At 34.6% G+C, this 20,601-nt stretch overlaps 1 protein-coding gene and 1 pseudogene across 3 annotated transcripts in view; one reads left to right on the forward strand and one right to left on the reverse strand.

Moving 5' to 3' along the window:
• The window catches only part of ABCD2 (ATP binding cassette subfamily D member 2), a 70,550-nt gene that overhangs the window by 16,004 nt on the left and 33,945 nt on the right, over positions 1-20,601 (reverse strand). For all 3 annotated transcript variants that reach the window (XR_006204786.1, XM_042946259.1, XM_042946260.1), the window contains exon 8: positions 4,354-4,499. Coding sequence is in view for 2 of the 3 variants with exons in the window: in XM_042946259.1 (XP_042802193.1) it covers positions 4,354-4,499 (146 nt within the window). In the remaining variant the exon portion in view is untranslated. The remainder of the gene's footprint in view (positions 1-4,353; positions 4,500-20,601) is intronic.
• LOC122225785 lies at positions 12,020-12,099 on the forward strand (annotated as a pseudogene).

Raw genomic sequence — 20,601 nt, forward strand, 5'->3', positions numbered from 1 at the left:
GGGGCAAGAGAAAAGTGGGTCAAAGGAAACTTTAGCTTTACATATTTAAATAAATCATGTCTTCTGTTCCACTAAACCCAGAAGTTTTAATAGGCAATACTGCTTGATCACAGAACATAAAAATCAAACCTCTGAGTTATAGTATCATCTCTGATGCTGAGTAAGTGAGACTACGCCAGCTGAGGACAGTTTTCCTGCTTCCTTGAGAGGTACATGTTAATTTAGTTCATGTTAACATTTGGTAACACTTTTGGTAACATTTGGTAACACTTTTACTCTTTTCTATTTTCTAATCTCTTTTCATGGAATGAAACATAGTTTTTCATTCCATCTTTTACTAGAGCAAAGCATTTCTCTAAGCAAAGTATTAGCTAGTCTAAATAGAACCTCAGTATACTTCTTCCAAAGTAAGTGACGTCCTTGCAAATTTAGATGCTTTTCAGCTTGGCTTAAAAACATGCTTCGTGTTTTAAGGATGAAGCAAGTAGAGTAGGTTTCCTTGGAATTGTTTTATGCGTAAGGATATAACAATTCTTATTAGTGTCTAAGAAGCTAGTAGATTGCATAGCACAGTGGCATAGCCTACTATAGAACATTGACTTTCAAGTGAGATCTTTATTTGAATCCCTGTCATAACACTTGCTGTGGGCCCCTGAGGAAGTTACTAAAATTCTGAATTTCACCTGTAAAATGGGGTTAGTAAAACCCCCATCATAAGACAGTTTTAAATATTAAATAAGATGACAATGTGCATTGCTTAATATATTCTGCACAGTAGGCACTCAATAAACCATAATTACTGTTACATTATTAAGGTAAGAACATTCTTAAAAACAGTTCTTAAACTTCTCAATGACTTCTGAAAGAATAGAATAGCCCATGTTTATTGTAAATTTCTATTTGGATTATTGGATTTCAAACCTACCCAAGATTAACATGTAGCATTTATTCTGCTTCCCCGGTGTTTTAAAACGGTGAAGGAGATGATCATATGAAACAAAAAGATAATCTGCTTTCCATATTTTTAGTACTTATGAATTGTGATTATAAACACCATAAAAATAAGTGTAATAATACCTCTCCTGTCTGCCTCATTTGCTTATTATAGGGATCAAATGAAACAACGTATATGAAATTGCCATGTAATATACCAAGTACTGGCACACAAAGACAAAATATCATAGTATCAATATTACAAGTAGTAATGTTACCATTAGCTACTAATTATTGTGTATTCACTATGTGCCACTGTTATAAATGCTCTTTAGAGAGCATTTCTTTAAGTTTTCATTTTAATTCCAGTTAGTTAATATACAGTGCTGTATTAGTTTCAGGTGTACAATATAGAGATTCAACAATTCCATACATTACCCAGTGCTCATTACAAGTGCACTCCTTAATCCCCAGCACCTCTTTCACCCAACTCCTCACCCACTCCCCTCTGGTGACCGTCAGTTTGTTCTCTAGAGTTGAGTCTGTTTCTTGACTTGTCTCGGTCTCTTTTTTTCTCCCCTTTGCTCATTTGTTTTGTTTCTTAAATTCCACATATGAGTGAAATCACATGGTATTTGTCTTTCTCTGACTTATTTAGCTCAGCATAGTATTCTCTAGCTCCGTCCATGTCTTTGCAAATGGCAAGACTTAATTCTTTTTTATAGCTGAGTAATACTCTGTTATATCCATATATATATATATATATACACACACACACACACACACATACATACCACCTCTTCTTAATCCATTCCTCAATAAGTGGACACTTCTGGCTGCTTCCATATCTTGGCTATTGTAAATAATGCTGCAATAAAAACAGGGATGCATCTATGTTTTCGAATTAGTGTCTTTGTATTCTTTGAGTAAATATCCAGTAGTTCCATTGCTGGATCACAGGGTAGTTCTATTTTTAACTTTTTGAGGAACCTCCATACTGTTTCCATAGTGGCTGCATCAGTTTTCATCCCCAACAGCAGTACAAGAGGTTTGGTTGCTTTTTATCCACATCCTTGCCAACACTTGTTTTTTGTGTTTTTGACTTTAGCCATTCTGTCAGGTGTAAGGAGATATCTCATTGTAGTTTTGATTTGCATTTCCCTGATAGTAAGTGATGATGAACACCTTTTCATGTCTGTTGGCCGTCTGGATGTCTTCTTTGGAGAAATGTCTGTTCATGTCTTCTGCCTATTTTTAATTGGATTATTTGGTTTTTGGTATCTGTTTATACCCCAAAACATTGTATTTTGGATACTAATCCTTCTTGAGATATGTCATTTGCAAATATCTTCTCCCATTTGGTAGGTTGTCTTTCAGTTTTGTTGATTGTTTCCTTCACTGTGCAGAAGCTTTTTATTTTGATAAGTCCCAATAGTTTATTTCTGCTTCTGTTTCCCTTGCCTCAGGTGACATATCTAGATAAAAGTTGCTATGGCTCATGTCAAAGAGGTTACTGCCTGTGTTCTCTTCTAGGATTTTTATGGTTTCAGGTCTCACATTTAGGTCTTTAATCTATTTTGAATTTATTTTTATGTATGGTGTAAGAAAGTGGTCCAGTTTTATTCTTTTTCGTGTTGCTGTCCAGTTTTCCCAACACCATATGTTGAAGAAACTTTCCTTTTTCTATTGGATATTCTTTCCTGCTTTGTTGAAGATTAATTGACCATATAGTTGGTGACTCTGCAGAGTCTTACTTAATATTCACAGAATCCTTATAGGTAGATATTTATCCCCATTTTAGAACTGAAGACACAGAACAGTGCTAATTATATTTGAGTCCAGAACTCTGACTTCAAAGCTCACATTCCTAATCACTGTATTTCTGATAGGTAAATGGGCTAGGAAGTAAAAGATAAAATCTATGCAAAATTAAACCTAGAATTCTAGCTTGTTATTTCACTACTTTTTCTAGGCTATCAAATTATGTTACAAGTTATTTGAAAGTGTGACTATTAGAAAGTAATTCTTTTTAAAGCTCATATGTGTAACTGTTATTTCTACTCTTTCAAAAATGCCTTATTCATAAAGAAATTGTGATTTATATATACAATGGAGTACTACGTGGCAATGAGAAAGAATGAAATATGGTCCTTTGTAGCAATGTGGATGGAACTGGAGAGTGTGATGCTAAGTGAAATAAACCATACAGAGAAAGACAGATACCATATGTTTTCACTCTTATGTGGATCCTGAGAAACTTAACAGAAACCCATGGGGGAGGGGAAGGAAAAAAAAAAAAAGAGGTTAGAGTGGGAGAGAGCCAAAGCATAAGAGACTCTTAAAAACTGAGAACAAACTGAGGGTTGATGGGGGGGTGGGAGGGAGGGGAGGGTAGATGATGGGCATTGAAGAGGGCATCTTTTGGGATGAGCACTGGGTGTTGTATGGAAACCAATTTGACAATCAATTTCATATATTTGAAAAAAATGCCTTGTTCATAAAACACACAGCACAGAAGTTCCTGGGGCACCTGGGTGGCACAGTCGGGTAAATGTCCATCCCTTGATTTCAGCTCAGGTCATGATCTCACAGTTCATGAGTTCGAGCCCCACATCAGGCTCTGCACTGGCAGCATGGAACCTGCTTGGAATTCTGTCTCCCTCTTTCCCCACCACCACTTTTCAAAAAATAAATAAATAAACATTAAAAAATACTTAAAAAAATAAGTTTCTATATCTTATCTAATTCTCTATGTGCTGCTTGACAGAGGGAAAAAATGTATTGGTAAGACTGTGGGTCTGAAAACAAAAAAGAAGTTCTGCGATACCACTCTTCAAATTATTAAGTTTAATGTAAGTTGAGAACTTGACAGGAGGATATTTCTGCCACAGATTTTACATGCATCTAGATTAATGATGGCCTCAGAGACACTTGTATATTCAAATATGAAGAAAAAAACCCTTTTCATTTAAAAAAAATGTGTTTTTTTAATGTTTATTTTTGAGAAAGAGAGACAGAACACGAGCGGGGGAGGGGCAGAAAGAGGGAGACCCAGAATCAGAAGCAGCCTCCAGGCTCTGAGCTGTCAGCACAGAGCCCAACACGGGGCTCAAACTCACCAACCATGAGATCATGACCTCAGCCAAAGTCGGCACTTAACTGACTGAGCCACCCAGGCGCCCCCCCAAAAAACTGTTTTCAAATGCTAGCAGCAGACAATAAAAAATCCTGGTGTGCTGTAGGAAATACAACCCGAGCAGAAGACAGGACGTCAAGAATGGAAAATCAATAAATGCTGTGAAGTCCATGTGTGTGTTTATGTTCCAATGATAGCATATGTTCAAATTAAAATAGGGATGATTTACATAAGTTTAGTTTTTGAAACAAAGTTAAATGCATTTAGAAAATGGTAGACTTTACCTCCTTCTCTTTGAACTATGTGATAGAGGTGGACATTGTGTAGAATACATTCCAGGTCATGGTCTGTGTGGCCTTTGTCACGCATGTCATCCACCGAATCAGGGTAGATGACTTGATCGCGAAGACTCCCAAGAGACATGTATGGCCTATAAAACACCAACCACATAAGAATCCTCGTACAAAGCCATTTTAGTTTACTCAGTGTGACGTTCTTGTGGTCTGAAAGCTCGAGAGCACGTTTTAAATACTGTATTTCTAGAATTACATTTATTACCTGGTGACGAGTATTTCTCTCTCAGGCATGACAGGATAATACTCTGTTATGTTCATGTAAAAATTTATTGAGACATAGCCACAAAGAAAAGTTTCCTCAAGGAATAGTTGGATACTTTCACACAGAAACACCTATCTTGTTTCACTGTATTTTATAAACATTGCTTCTGTAATCTGTCTAAAATTATTTGAGTTAAATATTACAAAATTTGAGGTTTTGGCCCAGAGACGTGCCCAAGCAAAACTTAAAAAAAAAATACCATTAATTAGGGGCACCTGGGTGGCTCAGTTGGTTAAGTGTCCAACTCTTGACTTCGGCTCAGGTTGTGATCTCAATACTGTGAGATCGAGCCCCACATTAGGCTCCACGCCCAGCTTGAGATTCTCTCTTCCCCTCTCCCTTTGTTCCTCCCCTGCTTACTCTCTATCCCTCTCTCTAAAAGAGAGAGACCGAGACAGAGAAATGCCATTAATAATAAAATGAGTGCAAATTAAAACTACACTGGGCTTCTTAGTTTTCAGATGGTAAAAGTTCAAAAACTTGACAACTTACTCAACTAGCAACCTATGGAGAAACAGGTAGTCTCAAACACTGGTGACAGTGAAAAAATGTACAATGTTTTGGAGGGGATTTGGCAAACCATCATATATTTTGGCCTTCGAACCACTTCTGGCAATTTATTCTAAAGATATACTTCAAAAATTACAAAGATAGAAGTGTGTAAGGCTATCCATCACAGCATTATCTATAATTGCAAAATATTGAAAACAACCTAAATGCACATACAAAGGAGACTGAATAAACTACAGCATCTACACTGTGGAGCTGTAAAACAGGATGTGGACTATCTCTACAGAGTGATTTTCCAAAAAATAGTTTTATGTTGAAAATCAAAGTGCAGAAGTAGATGTATAGCAGGGTTTCTCAACAGCAGCATTATGGATAAATGAAACCAGTAATTCTTTGTTGTTGAGGGCTTTTTTTTTTTTTAACATTTATTTATTTTTGAGACAGGGAGAGAGCATGATCGGGGGGGAGGGTCAGAGAGAGAGGGAGACACAGAATCTGAAACAGGCTCCAGGCTCTGAGCTGCAGCACAGAGCCTGACGCGGGGCTCGAACTCACGGACTGTGAGATCATGACCTGAGCCGAAGTTGGACGCTCAACCGACTGAGCCACCCAGACGCCCCTGTTGAGGGCTATCTTATGTATTCTAAATGTTTAGCAGCCTACCTGGTCTCCACCCACTAGATGCCCCTCCCCCAATAAAGAGTCTCCAGACATTACCCCCTGCACCAAACCATCCCCATTTGAGAACCACTAATATACAATATACTACCTTTATACAAAATGAAAGCGAAATGAGAAAGTATACATTTATCTGCTTATATTCATAAAAGGAAACAAAGTAAACCAGAAACTAGTAAAATTGGTTACCTACTAGAGATTGGAGAAACAAGGCAGAATGGATAGGGGAGGGAGTGGCCTAAGTATCCTTTCTATATATTTTTACTTTTAGAATCATGTTAAAATGTCATTGTTCAAAAAAATAGCATTAAACCAATAAGGGTGAAGGAAGAAACCTTAACATTAAGTACAAACAGAAACACATGAACTGAATGGTGTATCAAATGAATAACAACCACATGGAAGGGGGAGGAGGTAGTGATCCATGGAACCTGTGCGTGGCTACACTATTTCAGTTGAAGACCAAAAGAACCACAAAGAAATCTTGAACCTTATTTGGCAAGTTTCTTGTTGGTAATCATATAGATGTAGCAATTCTGAAATTGTTTTACCCATGTTGCAGGATTGACCAAAGAAGTAAACATTTTAATAATATTAGGAGGTAGGGTTCTCACTCCTGAAGAAAGAAGATATAAATACAGAAGGTGAGAAGGAAAGAACTGTAATATTTAATTTGAATTAGAGTGTCCATATAAATCCATGCTTTAAAAAAAAAAATCTATTTTCTGTTCTGTCTATATTTGGTATGTCCTGATGTTATCCTCTGAGAAGGACACAACATCATTTACATACTGTAGTGGGTTGAACTGCAGACCCAAGAAGATATGCCCAAGTCCTAAACCCTCGGTACCTGTGAATGTGACCTTATTTGGAAAAAAATGGGTCTTCTCAGATGTAACTACGCTAGGGATCTCCAGGTGAGATTATCCTGGATTAACCAGATGGGCCCTAAATCCAATAATTGCCCTTATAAGCAGAAGAGAAACACAGGGAAGAAAGTCATGTGAAGACGCAGGCAGAGATTGGGGTTATGTTGTCACAGGCAGAGGAATGCCTGAAACTGCCAGGAACTGGAAGAGGCAAGAAAAGATTCTACCCTAGAGCTTAGGGGGTTTAGACCTACCAAGACCTTGATTTTGAATTCCTGACCTCCAGAACTATGAAAGAATACATTTATGTTGTTTTAAACTGCCAAGCTTTTGGTTACCCAGCAGATCTTGGAAATAGGTAGTTTTCTTGCACTAAAAAAAAAAAAAAAAAAAAAAAAAAAAAAAATGTAACCTGAATCATAGCATCAGGAAACTACCAATCAAAACTAATTCCAGGGACTTTCTTAAAATAATAACAACAGTTCTGCACTCTATGCATATAAATGTCATAAAAAAGAAAAAACAACAACAAAGAGAAGCTGAGGAGGTGAGATTAAAAGAAACTGGAGTAACATGGCATCTTAGATGCAAATGAATTGAGAAAAAGTAGTTATTATAAAGGATAGCATTATGATAATTGGAAATTTAAAAATAGAAAATTTAAATATGGGAAGTTGTTGGGGCTCATTTGAAGGACACGACTGCCAGTTGACCATGAGCTGGACTGGGACAATCGAAGGCTCCTCACCCCCTCGCACATGCTTGGAATGTATGCTCTGCCTACCATTCCCACAGCTGGAACCGTTTCCAAGGAAGCAGCGTGAGAGAGCATGGTGTTATTGGGACCGTCTGGATGCTATATGTGACTGAATCCAGTTAAGGCCTCTATACAAACTTAAGATTCTGGTGGGCGAGTGCAGAGATCCACTCACCTTGTAGCTGCCCAGGACAAGCCTCATATGGTAAGTTCCCTTGCTTATTACCACCTGCCACCTGCCAAATAGGAATGGTCTCTTCTGTCTACTTTTGCCTCCAGGGACAGGGGCCAGTTTGGGAACCAAAAGCGTGTTTAGATAATAATACCAATGTGAATTTTCATGAATTTGATCATTGTACTGTGGTTATGCTAAAGAATATCTTTGCTCTTTGGAAACACACCCTAAAGTAGTTACGGATGAAGATTTATGATTACTGCAACTTACTTTTTAAAGGGGAAGGGTGTGAGAGAAAGAGAGAGAGAAAGTTGAAGGTTTTAAATATAAATATATTTTTGTAGGTCACTCGTCTACCTATTTTCCCATAACGTGCAAATGATTTAGTTGGAGCACAGATAACACAAGGTTATTTTACAACAGGTTTAACTAATATTTGAAAATAAAAGTATTTGTATTTTAATGAGATATATATACATTCCTGTAAAGATTTTCAATGGGGTCTTTAAAAATATGGGAATCCCTGGCCATATTTTAAAAATTGATATATAATTCACATATCATAAAATCCACCCTAGTAAAGTACACAATACTTTTTGAATGATTTTTTTATTATATTCACAAGCTCATATAACCATTGCCACTATCTAATTCCGTAACATTTTCTTCACATCAAAAAGAAGCTTCATACCCAATAGCAGACACTCCCCATTCTTCCCTCCTCCCTGTCACTGCCAATCACTAATATACTTTCTGTGTCCATGGATTTGCCTATTCTGGACATTTCATATACACGAAATCACACAATATGTGGTCTTTTGTGATGGCCCTTCTGTTAGCATAATGTTTTCAGGTTTGTTCATGTTGTAGCATGTCATAGTATTTCATTCTTTTTCATGGCTGAATAATATTCCACTGTATGAATATGCCACATTTTGGTAATTCATTCATAAGTTGATGGATGTTCCAGTTGTTTTCGCTATTTGACTATTAGAAACAGTGGGCACACACCTAAGAGTGGAATTTCTGGGGCATATGATAATTCTTTGTTTGCTCTTTGAGGAACCACCCAACTGTTTTCTGAAGTGACTACACCATTTCTGGTCACATTTCTTCTACCATGTCCCTATATCTTCCTCTCTTCTATATCTCTTCTATATCTTCTGTCTTATTCTTTATCTTTCCTTCTCCAGTCTAACCGTAATTTTTAAAAAAAATCAGAATTAGGATGCATAATTATTTGTTTACATTATATTAAGCATTCATCTAACGTGACAGTATCCTAAGTTAATATCTGGTAATAATATTAGTAGCATAAAATAGAAACTGACTATCAGAGTCAATGAGTAGTTTTTCAGCTGGTACTCAGACAAGTTAAGGAAGAAATCCAAGGAAACCTTAGTAGGTAGTACTTTTGCTAATTTCCAAAGTAAATTAGAAGCACAGATATATTCTATACCTTAGTATAAATCTCAGATATAATTCGATCTGTAGAACAGCCATGACACAATATATAAGGGAGACTACAATGAATAAAATACACCTGAACATTCATTTCACAAGTGTTTCTATAGGATTCTACCATAAGACTTGATTAACTGGTAATATTGGATGAAATCATATTTTATATCTACATTTCAGGGAAGACAGTATAGAGTCATAGTTGTGATAATAGGCTCTGGGCTGAAATTCCAATCCCACTATGTACTAGCAATGTGACCCAAATTCTGAACTAGAACTACCTCATTTTTAGAGTAACTTACTTTATTGCATTTGTTATGAAAACTAAATGAAGCAGTGGGTTTATATAAATCTTAAATGAAGCAATGTAGTCAGAACACTTAGTATAGTATAGGCACATAGTAGGCACTCAATAAACTGTTACACACAAAAAAATCACCTCTACTTAGGCTTAAGTTCTCTACCTATGTGAAGAAGCAACATCTTAAAAAAAAAAAAAAAAAAAACAAACAGACGCAAAGGAATTCCTATTTAACCAGCTAAGATACTTGTGATTTTATACCACATAGCAAATTTTTATTATATTCACAAAATTAATAAATAACAAGTACATAATTATGTAAATTTTAGAAATCGTATTCTGTTAAACACTCAAGAAACCATCTTGGGTTTACCTAGAAGTACTTCTCTTAGTAACTGGAGCACCACTTAGTTCACTGGAGCAACTTATAAGGGCCTCGAAGGTATTAATGCATGTAAGGCTTCCTTCCATGTGCTTTCTTTGTAAGAAGAACTTGGAGGAGAAAAACTCTGTAACTTCTTTAAAAGGCTAATTTACATTATTTATGATTTTGCTACGCTTTTTGAAATATGTCAGTTCTCTTTGATGAATAGATAGGGAAATTTATTTCAAAATGGCTCTTCATTATAAGGCAAAGTAAATATGTTTTTGCAATGCTGAAGTTTTTATTGAGTTTATAAGTCTAATAACATTTTGAATAAGCACTCTTGAAATAAAAGGCAAAACAAAACAAAACAAACATGGTGTTTAGCCACAAAGTATTTAAAATTCAATCAACGTGAGATTTAAGCAAAATGCCAAATCATAAACATATTATGATGCAAAATGAGGAACAGCAAATATGTCCACATAACTTATTATTTGAGCTATTTGTTAATCAAATGATGTAATAGAATATGAAAACTGCTAGTCTGAAAATTTATGTAAAGGGAATACAGATGAAATTATAAAAAAAATTTATAAAATTTTATATTTATAAGGACTCAACAAATATTGCTTTATTAAAGTCCCATTTTCTCTCAATTATTGTTTAAAAATCATGTAAAATGGTAAAAACAACACATTCTATATGTGTCCAATGAGGTACATGGCAACTAAGGATATTTTGATAGGTTTTATTAATATACGCATTTAAAAATATTATGAAGCCACCACCAAACTCTCTGGAAAAGCTATATCCAGAGAAGCTGGGATGATACTGAGTGTCTTTGGAAACATAACAGATGAGGACCTTATACCCAATGTTTATGTGATTAATTTGCATGTGATCCTTTCCAGCTCATAGGCCTGAAGTTTAACGTTTTAAGCTAGCTCAAGTTCCTCTGGTCCTACTAGAGTTTTACAGAATTGATAAGCACTTAAAGTACCCTCTACTGAACTTTCCTTTCTAGACATATAGACCTATTCAGATCATCTTCTAAATATTTCAGGTAGACCAGTTACCATGTCAGAATGTTATTAGCTTACTTGCTCTGGCCCATCAGAGAGGGGATCCTGCAACATACCTACTACAAGCAACAAAATAAATAGATTGCTTATAATTAGCAGATATCAAAGAAGAAGCACTAACTAGTTTCAATTTACTCTTCTCTAAGTAACATTTAGAATCACCACTATTTGCTGTGGAAAAGATATTGGAATAAATTCATAGGTATCACATTATAATTTAAATAATAATTATTATTTAAACAATTATCATAATTGTTTTTCTTTGTAATCTGGGATGACTTCAAATGCATCTATATTTAAAACTATTAGTTATAATAGTAAAATTAAAATTATTTCAGATCAAATCAATTCGCAGTGATTATGGCTTTTTATATTTATATTACAAATGTCTCAGGGTACACTTATAATTTGTATTCTACTCCCACTTTTCTGTGTTAACATTTAAAAATCTGACAGTTTATGATTGCTTTGGTAAAATGTATTAACATTTCTTAGGGTTTATACTCATGGTATCTCTATTTTTTTCTTTAATAGAGACAAAAGTAGAAAGAAGGAGAAAGTGTTGAGAAATGTTGGCTCTGTCTCTTGTGCTTGGAGTCTGGAATGATCACCCAAAATGTGAAATGTTTCATAGTCATCTGGAATTTAATTTTCAACAATGGTTATAAAAATTTCACAGCAATATTAACTAGATTTAAACATGATATGTGTTAAATTTAAGAATAAGGTACTGCTAAGTACTGCTGTGTAACCATAGTGATAAGTTAGCAATCTGAAAGCCATAAGGTCTAGCTATTAATAATTCATATAAATGTACACACTGGGACCAATCATGTCATCTGATTTTTCTCATGAATAGCAAGAATTAAATTTGAGTCCTCAATGCATAAGTCATTCCTAATATTCTTTAAATAAATATGTAGCAAAAAGAAGAAATACTCAACTAAAGAGATATGAACTATTATCGAAATTATATTTTTAGAATGTTATTCCTAGGCACCAAAGGAGAGATGTGCACTGCCCCCTGAAGAGCAGGGACTATATTTATTTCCAAGTAATAAGAATAATGTAGTGGAATAATCAAAGTATGGCTAACCTGATGAGAATGCAAACTTCTTAAAAGTCAACTTTAATCGCTTCTCGGCCTTTTGGCTAAGATCAAGTGTAAGAGTCAACTTTAAGAATATTTATCATTATATTAGATTACCATTTGAAATCCCTATTATTTGACTTTTTGACCTACAAAAATTCTAATTCCATATGGTGCAACCTAATAATTGGCTCATAAATTGAGGAAAACTTTTAGAAGCAAAGGAAGATTATTTCCATTATTATTTTCATAAATTAACCCATAGAAGAGTTAAATATGAAAAAAATTATCCTAAATATTTTCCCAAGCAAAAGAAAGCTATAGGAAATTGTTTACATTTATAGATTCTTTAAGAGAGTTTTAAAAAACTGAACTGTACCAACTACTACACAGGAAGTACCAAAATGTATACTTTCAATTGTCAGCCAATTGCCCAAAGATATTTATGCAAAGTTTACTTGCTTTTAGTCTAATAGTTATAAAGCAAAGGAAAAGAAGTGAATTAGCTACAGCCATATAACTGAGCCTTCTTCATGGCAAAAATCATTTCTTTTACAAGGGACATGTGAAGTGGCAAATATCATAAAGAGGATTACGTGACATATCTAGTGCATGCAGCAAAATAAATAGTTTGCTTCCTAATTAGTATATGGAGCCAGACTGATTTGGCAGTAGAAACCAAATCTATGGAGATGTTCATCCACTCATTTATTCAATCATTCATCAGGTGTTCATTGCACTGTTATAATATACTATTCTTTAGATTCAGTAGGTACCACCAGTGACATACAGATATGCAGATGCCCTTTCTAGCTTATATTCTATAAAGATTTGTTCAATAGTAACTCAACATGGGCAAAGTCTGTTCTAGTAATAACTCTTACTCCCTAAGCCCAGATTTGTCTAATTTGGGGGCAGCAAGACCAGTGTATGTGTAACCAACTGGGTATGGGGCTCCATGAGTAGCCCTGAATTAAGCATATCACATTCTTCCTTTATTCCAGCAACCCTTTCAGACCAACATTCCACTCAGGCAATGGTCCGGGTAGCCTGCATCTTACTTAAATAAGCACATTCTTTGTCCTTCAGAGGCTCTCCCTATTTTTTTTTTTTTTTTTTTGCACTTAGAGATTCATTAAGAATCAAAAAGTCTGAAAGCTAGAAACCCAGAGGAAAATGGTAATTGAGATATTTAACTTGCATTCCCCTATATTCTTACTTAGGTCCTTTTCCAAGCCACATCCTCATTTTTAAATCTGACAGCTGAGGCAAAAGAAAGGAAAAAGAAAAAAAAAAAAAAAAAGCAAAGCAAAGGAAAGCAAGGATCTCACTGAAAATACTTTATTGACTATGAGGGTACTCTGTCTGCCATGGAGAGAGGAGGCAAACTAGGTCTTCTAACCTCCCTCCTGATCTCACATGCTCCTGGTTCTCTAATAGTCATTCCCTGGTTTTATATGTGTGGCTTAAATGATGATCTACTAAAAAAAAAAAAAAAAAAAAAAAAAAAAAAAAAAAAAATGATGGTCTACTATAACATAGTTCTTCTATCTCTCCAAATAGGAAATCCTGGATTTGGGACGTATTTATATAGAAACAATTCAAAGGAATGTGCAGATTTTTTTTAAAAAATGATTTTTTAATGTTTATTTATTTTTGAGAGACAGAGACAGAGACTGAACAGGGGAGAGGCATAGAGAGAGGGAGACACAGAATCTGAAGCTGGCTCCAGGCTCCGAGCTGTCAGCACAGAGCCCAATGTGGGGCTTCAACCCACGAACCAGGAGATCATGACTTGAGCTGAAGTTGGATGCTTAACCAACTGAACCACCCAGGTGCCCTAGGATGTTCAGATTTTTAAGTATCTACAAAACTCATTTGACACATACACATCTTGGCCTGCAATGCAGTTTGTCAATGTGGGTGCTTTTGGTGTTATTTAAGTGTTTTGTTCATTCTGTTGAACTACTTAAACCAAAAATCTTGCACTGTTGCAGAATACAGTCTCTTTTTTTGACAACATAAAGGTTAAATAATGATTTTTAACGCCATAATCCATTGTTAAAATTAAGATTTGCTTGTTTTATATCTCTTCAGGAAGACTGATTTTAAATTAAGGGAATATTTTTAGAGATTTTTTAAAACTTTAGAGATAAGTGGGTTTTAGAAGAATACGAAAGAATAGAGAACATATTCTAATCTGAAAGTGATCTGAACATAGTTTAAAGGAATTTCAATGTTACACAAGAATATAGTTTCCTTCACATTAACATAAATGAATGACAGGCAGTACTATGCTAAAATTGCCTGGGATTGCCATGTTCCCCTAGCATTGTATGGACCTCTGCTTCTGAACAATAGCTTAATATTAATACAGATTTAGCATACCAAACAACCCTAGATGGTGATACTTGCAAGGTCAGGCAAGAGAGTAGTAATTTTTTAGAGAAATATGCCCTGCTGCTAGCAATACCCAAGTGAAAATGACTTTAGAGTCAGACACACGTAAGTTCAAATGTTAGCTGTAGTCAGCTGCTTGACTTCAACCTAAGTTTTCTCACCTATAAAATAGGAATACTAATGCCAACTTTATGTGTTTTCATACAGAAAAATTAAGAACATATAATATGTGTAGAATAGTGACTAATGCATAATAATTAGTGTATTTTAAATTAACAAAAAGCAAAACAAAACAAAAAACAAAGTAGTAAGTCCAGAGATACTTAACCCTTGCTAAAGATGCCTCAGGATCCATCAATTATTTCAAGAGGTCATAAGATTCTCAACTAAAAATCAATATTAACTCACTTTATGGTAAAAAATAACATAGGCTAGTCAAGTATACTTCAGTAAAAAAAAAAAAAAAAAAAAAAAAAAAAAGTAAAAATGCATAGGCTAAATCATTAAAGGCATGAGTGGAAATGCCATCCCAGAAAGCATGGATTAAATGCTGGCACTGTTAAAAGAAGAAGTTTCATGTCATAAGCTCATCTAACTAAGAAAAACAATTGAAAAAGACAGAAATTTTTGAAAGTGAATGCAAACTATAAAAGAATCATAGTTTGTTATTCCCCATAAATCTGGGACAGCGCTCAAGAAGATTTAATTACTATGATTGTCTGAGAAAACATTTAAGGTCAAACAGTGGTTTATTTTTTCTTTTCAATCACAGGTAGATGTTTTTAATGTGATTATTTTGTTAATCTGAAAATAAGAGGCAGTGAATGCAGAGGGATTTATATCCAGAGATTTGATGAACTCTAACTTCGGGCTCTGAAATGCTATGTAACTCAAAGTATTAAAGTCTCTAATCTCTTTGAACTCCAATTTAATTATTCAAAATATTCTATTTAGCATGACTTATGCAGAGCATAATCAGTAAGTGCTGTTTATACATTAAAAGATAGTCAGAGGTAACTATCTATATTTAATTTTCTTTACAATCTTTTTAATCATGCTATCATTCTTACATACAATCAAATTTAGGATTTTTCTCTTTCATTTAACTTAAAAATGTGGTTCATAACTACTTTATTAAGCAGTATTTACATTTAGTCTAGAAGATTAAGCTACATGGTACTTGAATATACTCTCCTGGAATGAAGTAGTAAACAATTACTGAACTGATAAATAAAATGTTTTTTTTTTTATAATTTCAGAATATCTGCTGACAAAAGAGAATGAGAAGTAATGATTATAATAGAAGTTATGTCATCTTTTATATTTCTCAAGGAGCATTAACAGACTAAAATTTAACATATAAGCTTATATTACATATATAAGGAAAATGTACCATTTACTTATAAAGAGGAGACAAGTTCCTTAGGTGGAAATTAGACAAATGCCAGACAGACCCACAAAGTACCAAAAATTTTTAAAAACTCAAAGAGGGGTGCCTGGGTGGCTCAGTCAGTGGAGCATCTGACTTCAGCTCAGGTCATGATCTCACAGTTTGTAAGTTCAAGCCCTGCATCAGGCTCACTGCTGTCAGCACAGAGCCTGCTTTGGATCCTCTGCCCCTCCTCTGCTTACTCTCTCTCTCAAAAATAAACAAACAAATGTTTAAACTTTTATTAAAAAAAAAAAAAAGTAATTCAAAGAACTTCAGCATGAAGAACACTTTAGCACTGCTTAAGGACCTAGGGGATGGGTACTGTTATTTCCGGGATATATCAATGACATAATATTAGTGGAGGTGAGTCTAATAAATGTTTGCTTTTCTCAGAGTGGTGTATTAGAGGAAAGGTGGATAGGGCAACCTTGCTTAGAAGTGTCCAAAAAGAAAAACAATAATTGTATGTGTACTTGAATCTGAGGCATTTCTGATCTATTTAGTCATGGGAGAAAACATCTAATTCATGACAACTGTTAAAATCCTAATTAACTTTCAAAACCTGGGTCAAATGACACACTGTTATATCATGGTTTTCCTCCTTTTGAACATCTACAGCATTTCTTGCTTTTCTTGAGGCACTTTTTCCTACTTTTATTGAAGTTGATTGCATGTTTTTGTTTATAACCAAATTTAACATAAGCTCTACATTGAGAGTGATTATGTCTTACTGTCTATCCTACATAGTATCTTATAGCAGGGCTTTAATAAACACTTAAAATTTTAAAAAAAAGAGTACTGACAAAAAATAATATACATTAATGTTCCCAAGATATGAAGTATAATATCCTGGCCATTCTATGCCTCTTTTTCCTCCTTTTGTTTTTTCTGTTGTCTGTTTCTTTTACAAAATGTTTAGTCAAATTTAATTCAACCCTTATAATACAGTCCTCTCACTTTCCTAACCTTTTACTTCTCAACCCCCAAAGTCAAAGATAGACAAAAATTTGCACAAGTTTTCTTTTCATACACAATTATGGGAAGTCTGAATCTATTTCAGATCTGTTGAATGTTAAGTATTAAGGCATAAGGATTGAGTAGTAACAACATCATGGTTAAAATTTCTGTCCCAAGATATTTCTACCAAGGAAGGGTAGTGAGAACAAGAGCTCTGGGAACAGAATTACATAGTGGGTTGGTGACCAACTGGAGACTGTTGCTGAGGAGAAATATGTGAAGTATACAAATGGTCCTCTGGATGATTAAAAAGAAGAAAAAGTAATATGAAAGACCCAAGATTTTGCTACCTTTTGTTAATAAACACCTATTTCTTATGTCTTTCTTCCTTCCCTCTCTTCTTTCCATTCCTTCCCTCTTTGTTCCTTCCCCACTCTCTCCTTCCCTCTCCTCACTCTCTGTGCCCCCAAACCCCACCAAAATGTTTCCATTCCCCATTTAGGTGAATGTTAGCATATAATAATGTTTTGTTAGCAGGTGAACTAAACAAGTAAAATATTGGACTTTTGAGGTTTAATGGCTGAAGAACTACAACATGACTAATGGGTCATAAATTAGTGGATTGGTGAATGCAAAAGCAGATCACAAATCTACCCTTGGGTAGTTGGGAAGACAGAGAAACTGCACCAAGAATTGACAAAAGAAATTCGGGATCTGTATTCAAGTGGAAAACTTTTCCTAAGGGTCAAGATGGCTAACAGTAGGGAACAATGAGTTTCAGTCATCAGTTTGAAGATTACAATACAGTCACATTATTCAGGAATTTCAGTCTCCAATAGCCTAAAATTGCCAGAATATTTTTTAAAGTTACATCTGAGCAAAACAAAACATTTCACCATATATCATCCCATAGATTTAGAGTACTAAATCTACATTAGAGGTAACATTTTTCTTTGCTAAAACGTATCAAATGTTCTAGTAGTTATTGTATCCAATCATTAATGAAATAGGATGAGAGGAAGCTGTTTTGAAACTAATTTATCTAGCACAATATTTATTTCTATTGAACTAAGGCCCAGATTTTCTTTTATCTGGTTCTCATTATTAACATTGTTTAAGTATTAGAAGACAGTATCTGGGCTGATATTGAGGAGATTTCACAATTTCTTAGGAATTCAGGTTTCCCAGCTTGCAAAGTGAGCCACAGCAACACTCTCTGAAGATGTGATTTAAAATGTAAGTGTCGGGGCGCCTGGGTGGCTCAGTCGGTTAAGTGTCCGAATTTGGCTCAGGTCATGATCTTGCACTCCGTGAGTTCGAGCCCCGCGTCGGGCTCTGTGCTGACCGCTCAGAGCCTGGAGCCTGTTTCAGATTCTGTGTCTCCCCCTCTCTCTGACCCTCCCCCGTTCATGCTCTGTCTCTCTCTGTCTCAAAAATAAATAAACGTTAAAAATAATTAAAATAAAATAAAATGTAAGTGTCCCAATTTGCTTAATTAGAACATTTATTTTCCTCAGTTCACTTTTTTCTTTTGAATACAAATGATATTATTAGATATGCACCTTAACAAAATCCACTCCTTTTCCCCCATGAAAATAACAATGAGATCCACCCTCTATCAAGAAGTCTTTCAGTCATAAAAAGTGAAAACAGGGAGATTTTAATAAAGTCTGTTAGTGACTGATGAAATTTATTCTGTAGGTACATAAACTCGATCCTGTATTCACTTTACAGTTTTTGTTTCTGCCAAAGTAGTACTTAATCAATATTCTGCTTCCCTAAATTAATGCAATAAACCATTAGATAATAATTCTCATTAATACGAATATTTGAAGAAGAAATGTTTATTGGCAAATATTTTGAAGTAGGTTGTCACAGCTTTTTTTGAAATCATAAACACTTATGAGATTATTTTCAAATGTTCTTGAAAAAAATCAGCAGTGTTTAGGATATAAGAAATAAATACTACATTTAGTCTCTCTTGGTTTACATATACATTTATGTACATTCTATGCTTTTTTGCATATTATTTTGCATATGAGATATTTGTCTTATAAAATTTTAAATATAAATACAAATTTTCATATTTCTAGAAGCTATATAATGAAGATAAAATGACTTTTAACAGTAATTATTTTAAAACACATTTAGCCTTAAAAAACAGAGTTTCAGTCTCATTTCTTCTTAACTAAGTTGCAGTTGACCTTTTGCTTAGCCAACAGTAAATTTCATAACTAAAAACAGGTTTCTCAGTGATTTAGGTTCATTGCAAAATAACATAGGTCTCTCTGAGGGCAAACACTGGGATTTATGTACTTTCTTTATTTTCCCACTTTTTAAAGATTTGGTAAAATACACGTGGCATAAAATTTGCCATTTTAACCATTTTTATGTGTACAGTCCAGTGGCATTATTTTGGTTTTTTTTTCAGTTTTACTGAAATAAAATTGACATCCAACATTGCGTAAGTTTAAGATATAAAAATGTTGATTTGATGTACTTATATATAGCAAAATGATCACTGAAATGTTACCTGATGACTTTATCACTTCACATATTTATCATTACTTTATTATGGTGAGAACATTTTAGATTTACTCTCTCAACAACTTCCAAGTGTATGTTATTGTTAATGGTCATCATGACACTGTGCATTAGATTCCCTGAACTTAATCATCTTCTAACTAGAATTTTGTGCTCCTGACCAACATCTTCCCATTTCCTCTACTCTCTGGCTCCTGGTAACCACCATTCTATTCTCTGTTTCTATAAGTTTGGCTTTTTTAGATTCTACATGTAGGTGTTATCGTATAGTATTCATCTTTCTTTGTCAGATATTTCACTTAGCATAATGCCCTCAAGATCCATTCATGTTGTCATAGATACCAGGATTTCCTTCTTTCTCTTGGCTGAAGAAGTTTCCTGTGTGTGTGTGTGTGTGTGTGTGTGTGTGTGTGTGTGTGTGTACTATATCTTCTCTTGCCATTTAACTGTTGATGGACACTGAGGTTGTTTTCATATTTTGGCTATTGCAAATAATGCTGCAATGAACATGGGAATACAGATATCTCTTCAAGATCCTGTTTTCATTTCCTTTAGTTATATATACCCAGAAGTGGTATTGCTGGATCATATGATAGTTCTTTTTAATTTTTTGTGGAGCTTCCATACTGTTTTCCATAATGGCTAAACCAATTTACATTCCCACTAACAGTGCACAAGGATCCCCTTTTCTCTACATCCTTGCCAACACTTGTTATCTTTTGTCTTGTTGATACCAGTCATTCTCACAAGCGTTAGGTGATATCTCATTGTCCATATGGTTTGCATTTAGTGATGTTACCATCTTTTCATGTACCCGTTGGCCATTTGTCTTTGAAAAAAGTGTCTATTCAATTCTCTGCCCATTTTTAAATCAGACTGTTTGAGTTTTTGCTAATGAGCTGTATGTGTTCTTTATATTTTTTGGATATTAAACCCTTACTAGATATAAGATTTGCAAATATTTTCTCCCCTTCTATATGTTGATGTAGTCCCACTTACTGATTTTTGCTTTTGCTGTTTGTGCTTTCGGTGTTATATCCAAAAAATCATTGCCAAGACCAATGCCAAGGAGCTTTTCCCCTACTTTCTTCTAGGACTTTTATGGTTTCAGGTCTCACATTCAAGTTTTCAATCCATCTCAAGTTCATTTTTTGTGAGTGGTGTAAATACAGTTCCAATTTCATTTTTCTACCTGTGGTCATCTAGTTTTTTTTTTTTTAAACCTTTATTAAAGAGACTATCCTTTCCTCATTGTGTAGTCATGGCTCCCTTGTCAAATATGCAGGGGTTT

Source organism: Panthera leo, chromosome B4 (genome assembly GCF_018350215.1).
Source record: "Panthera leo isolate Ple1 chromosome B4, P.leo_Ple1_pat1.1, whole genome shotgun sequence".
Classification (NCBI taxonomy): domain Eukaryota; kingdom Metazoa; phylum Chordata; class Mammalia; order Carnivora; family Felidae; genus Panthera; species Panthera leo.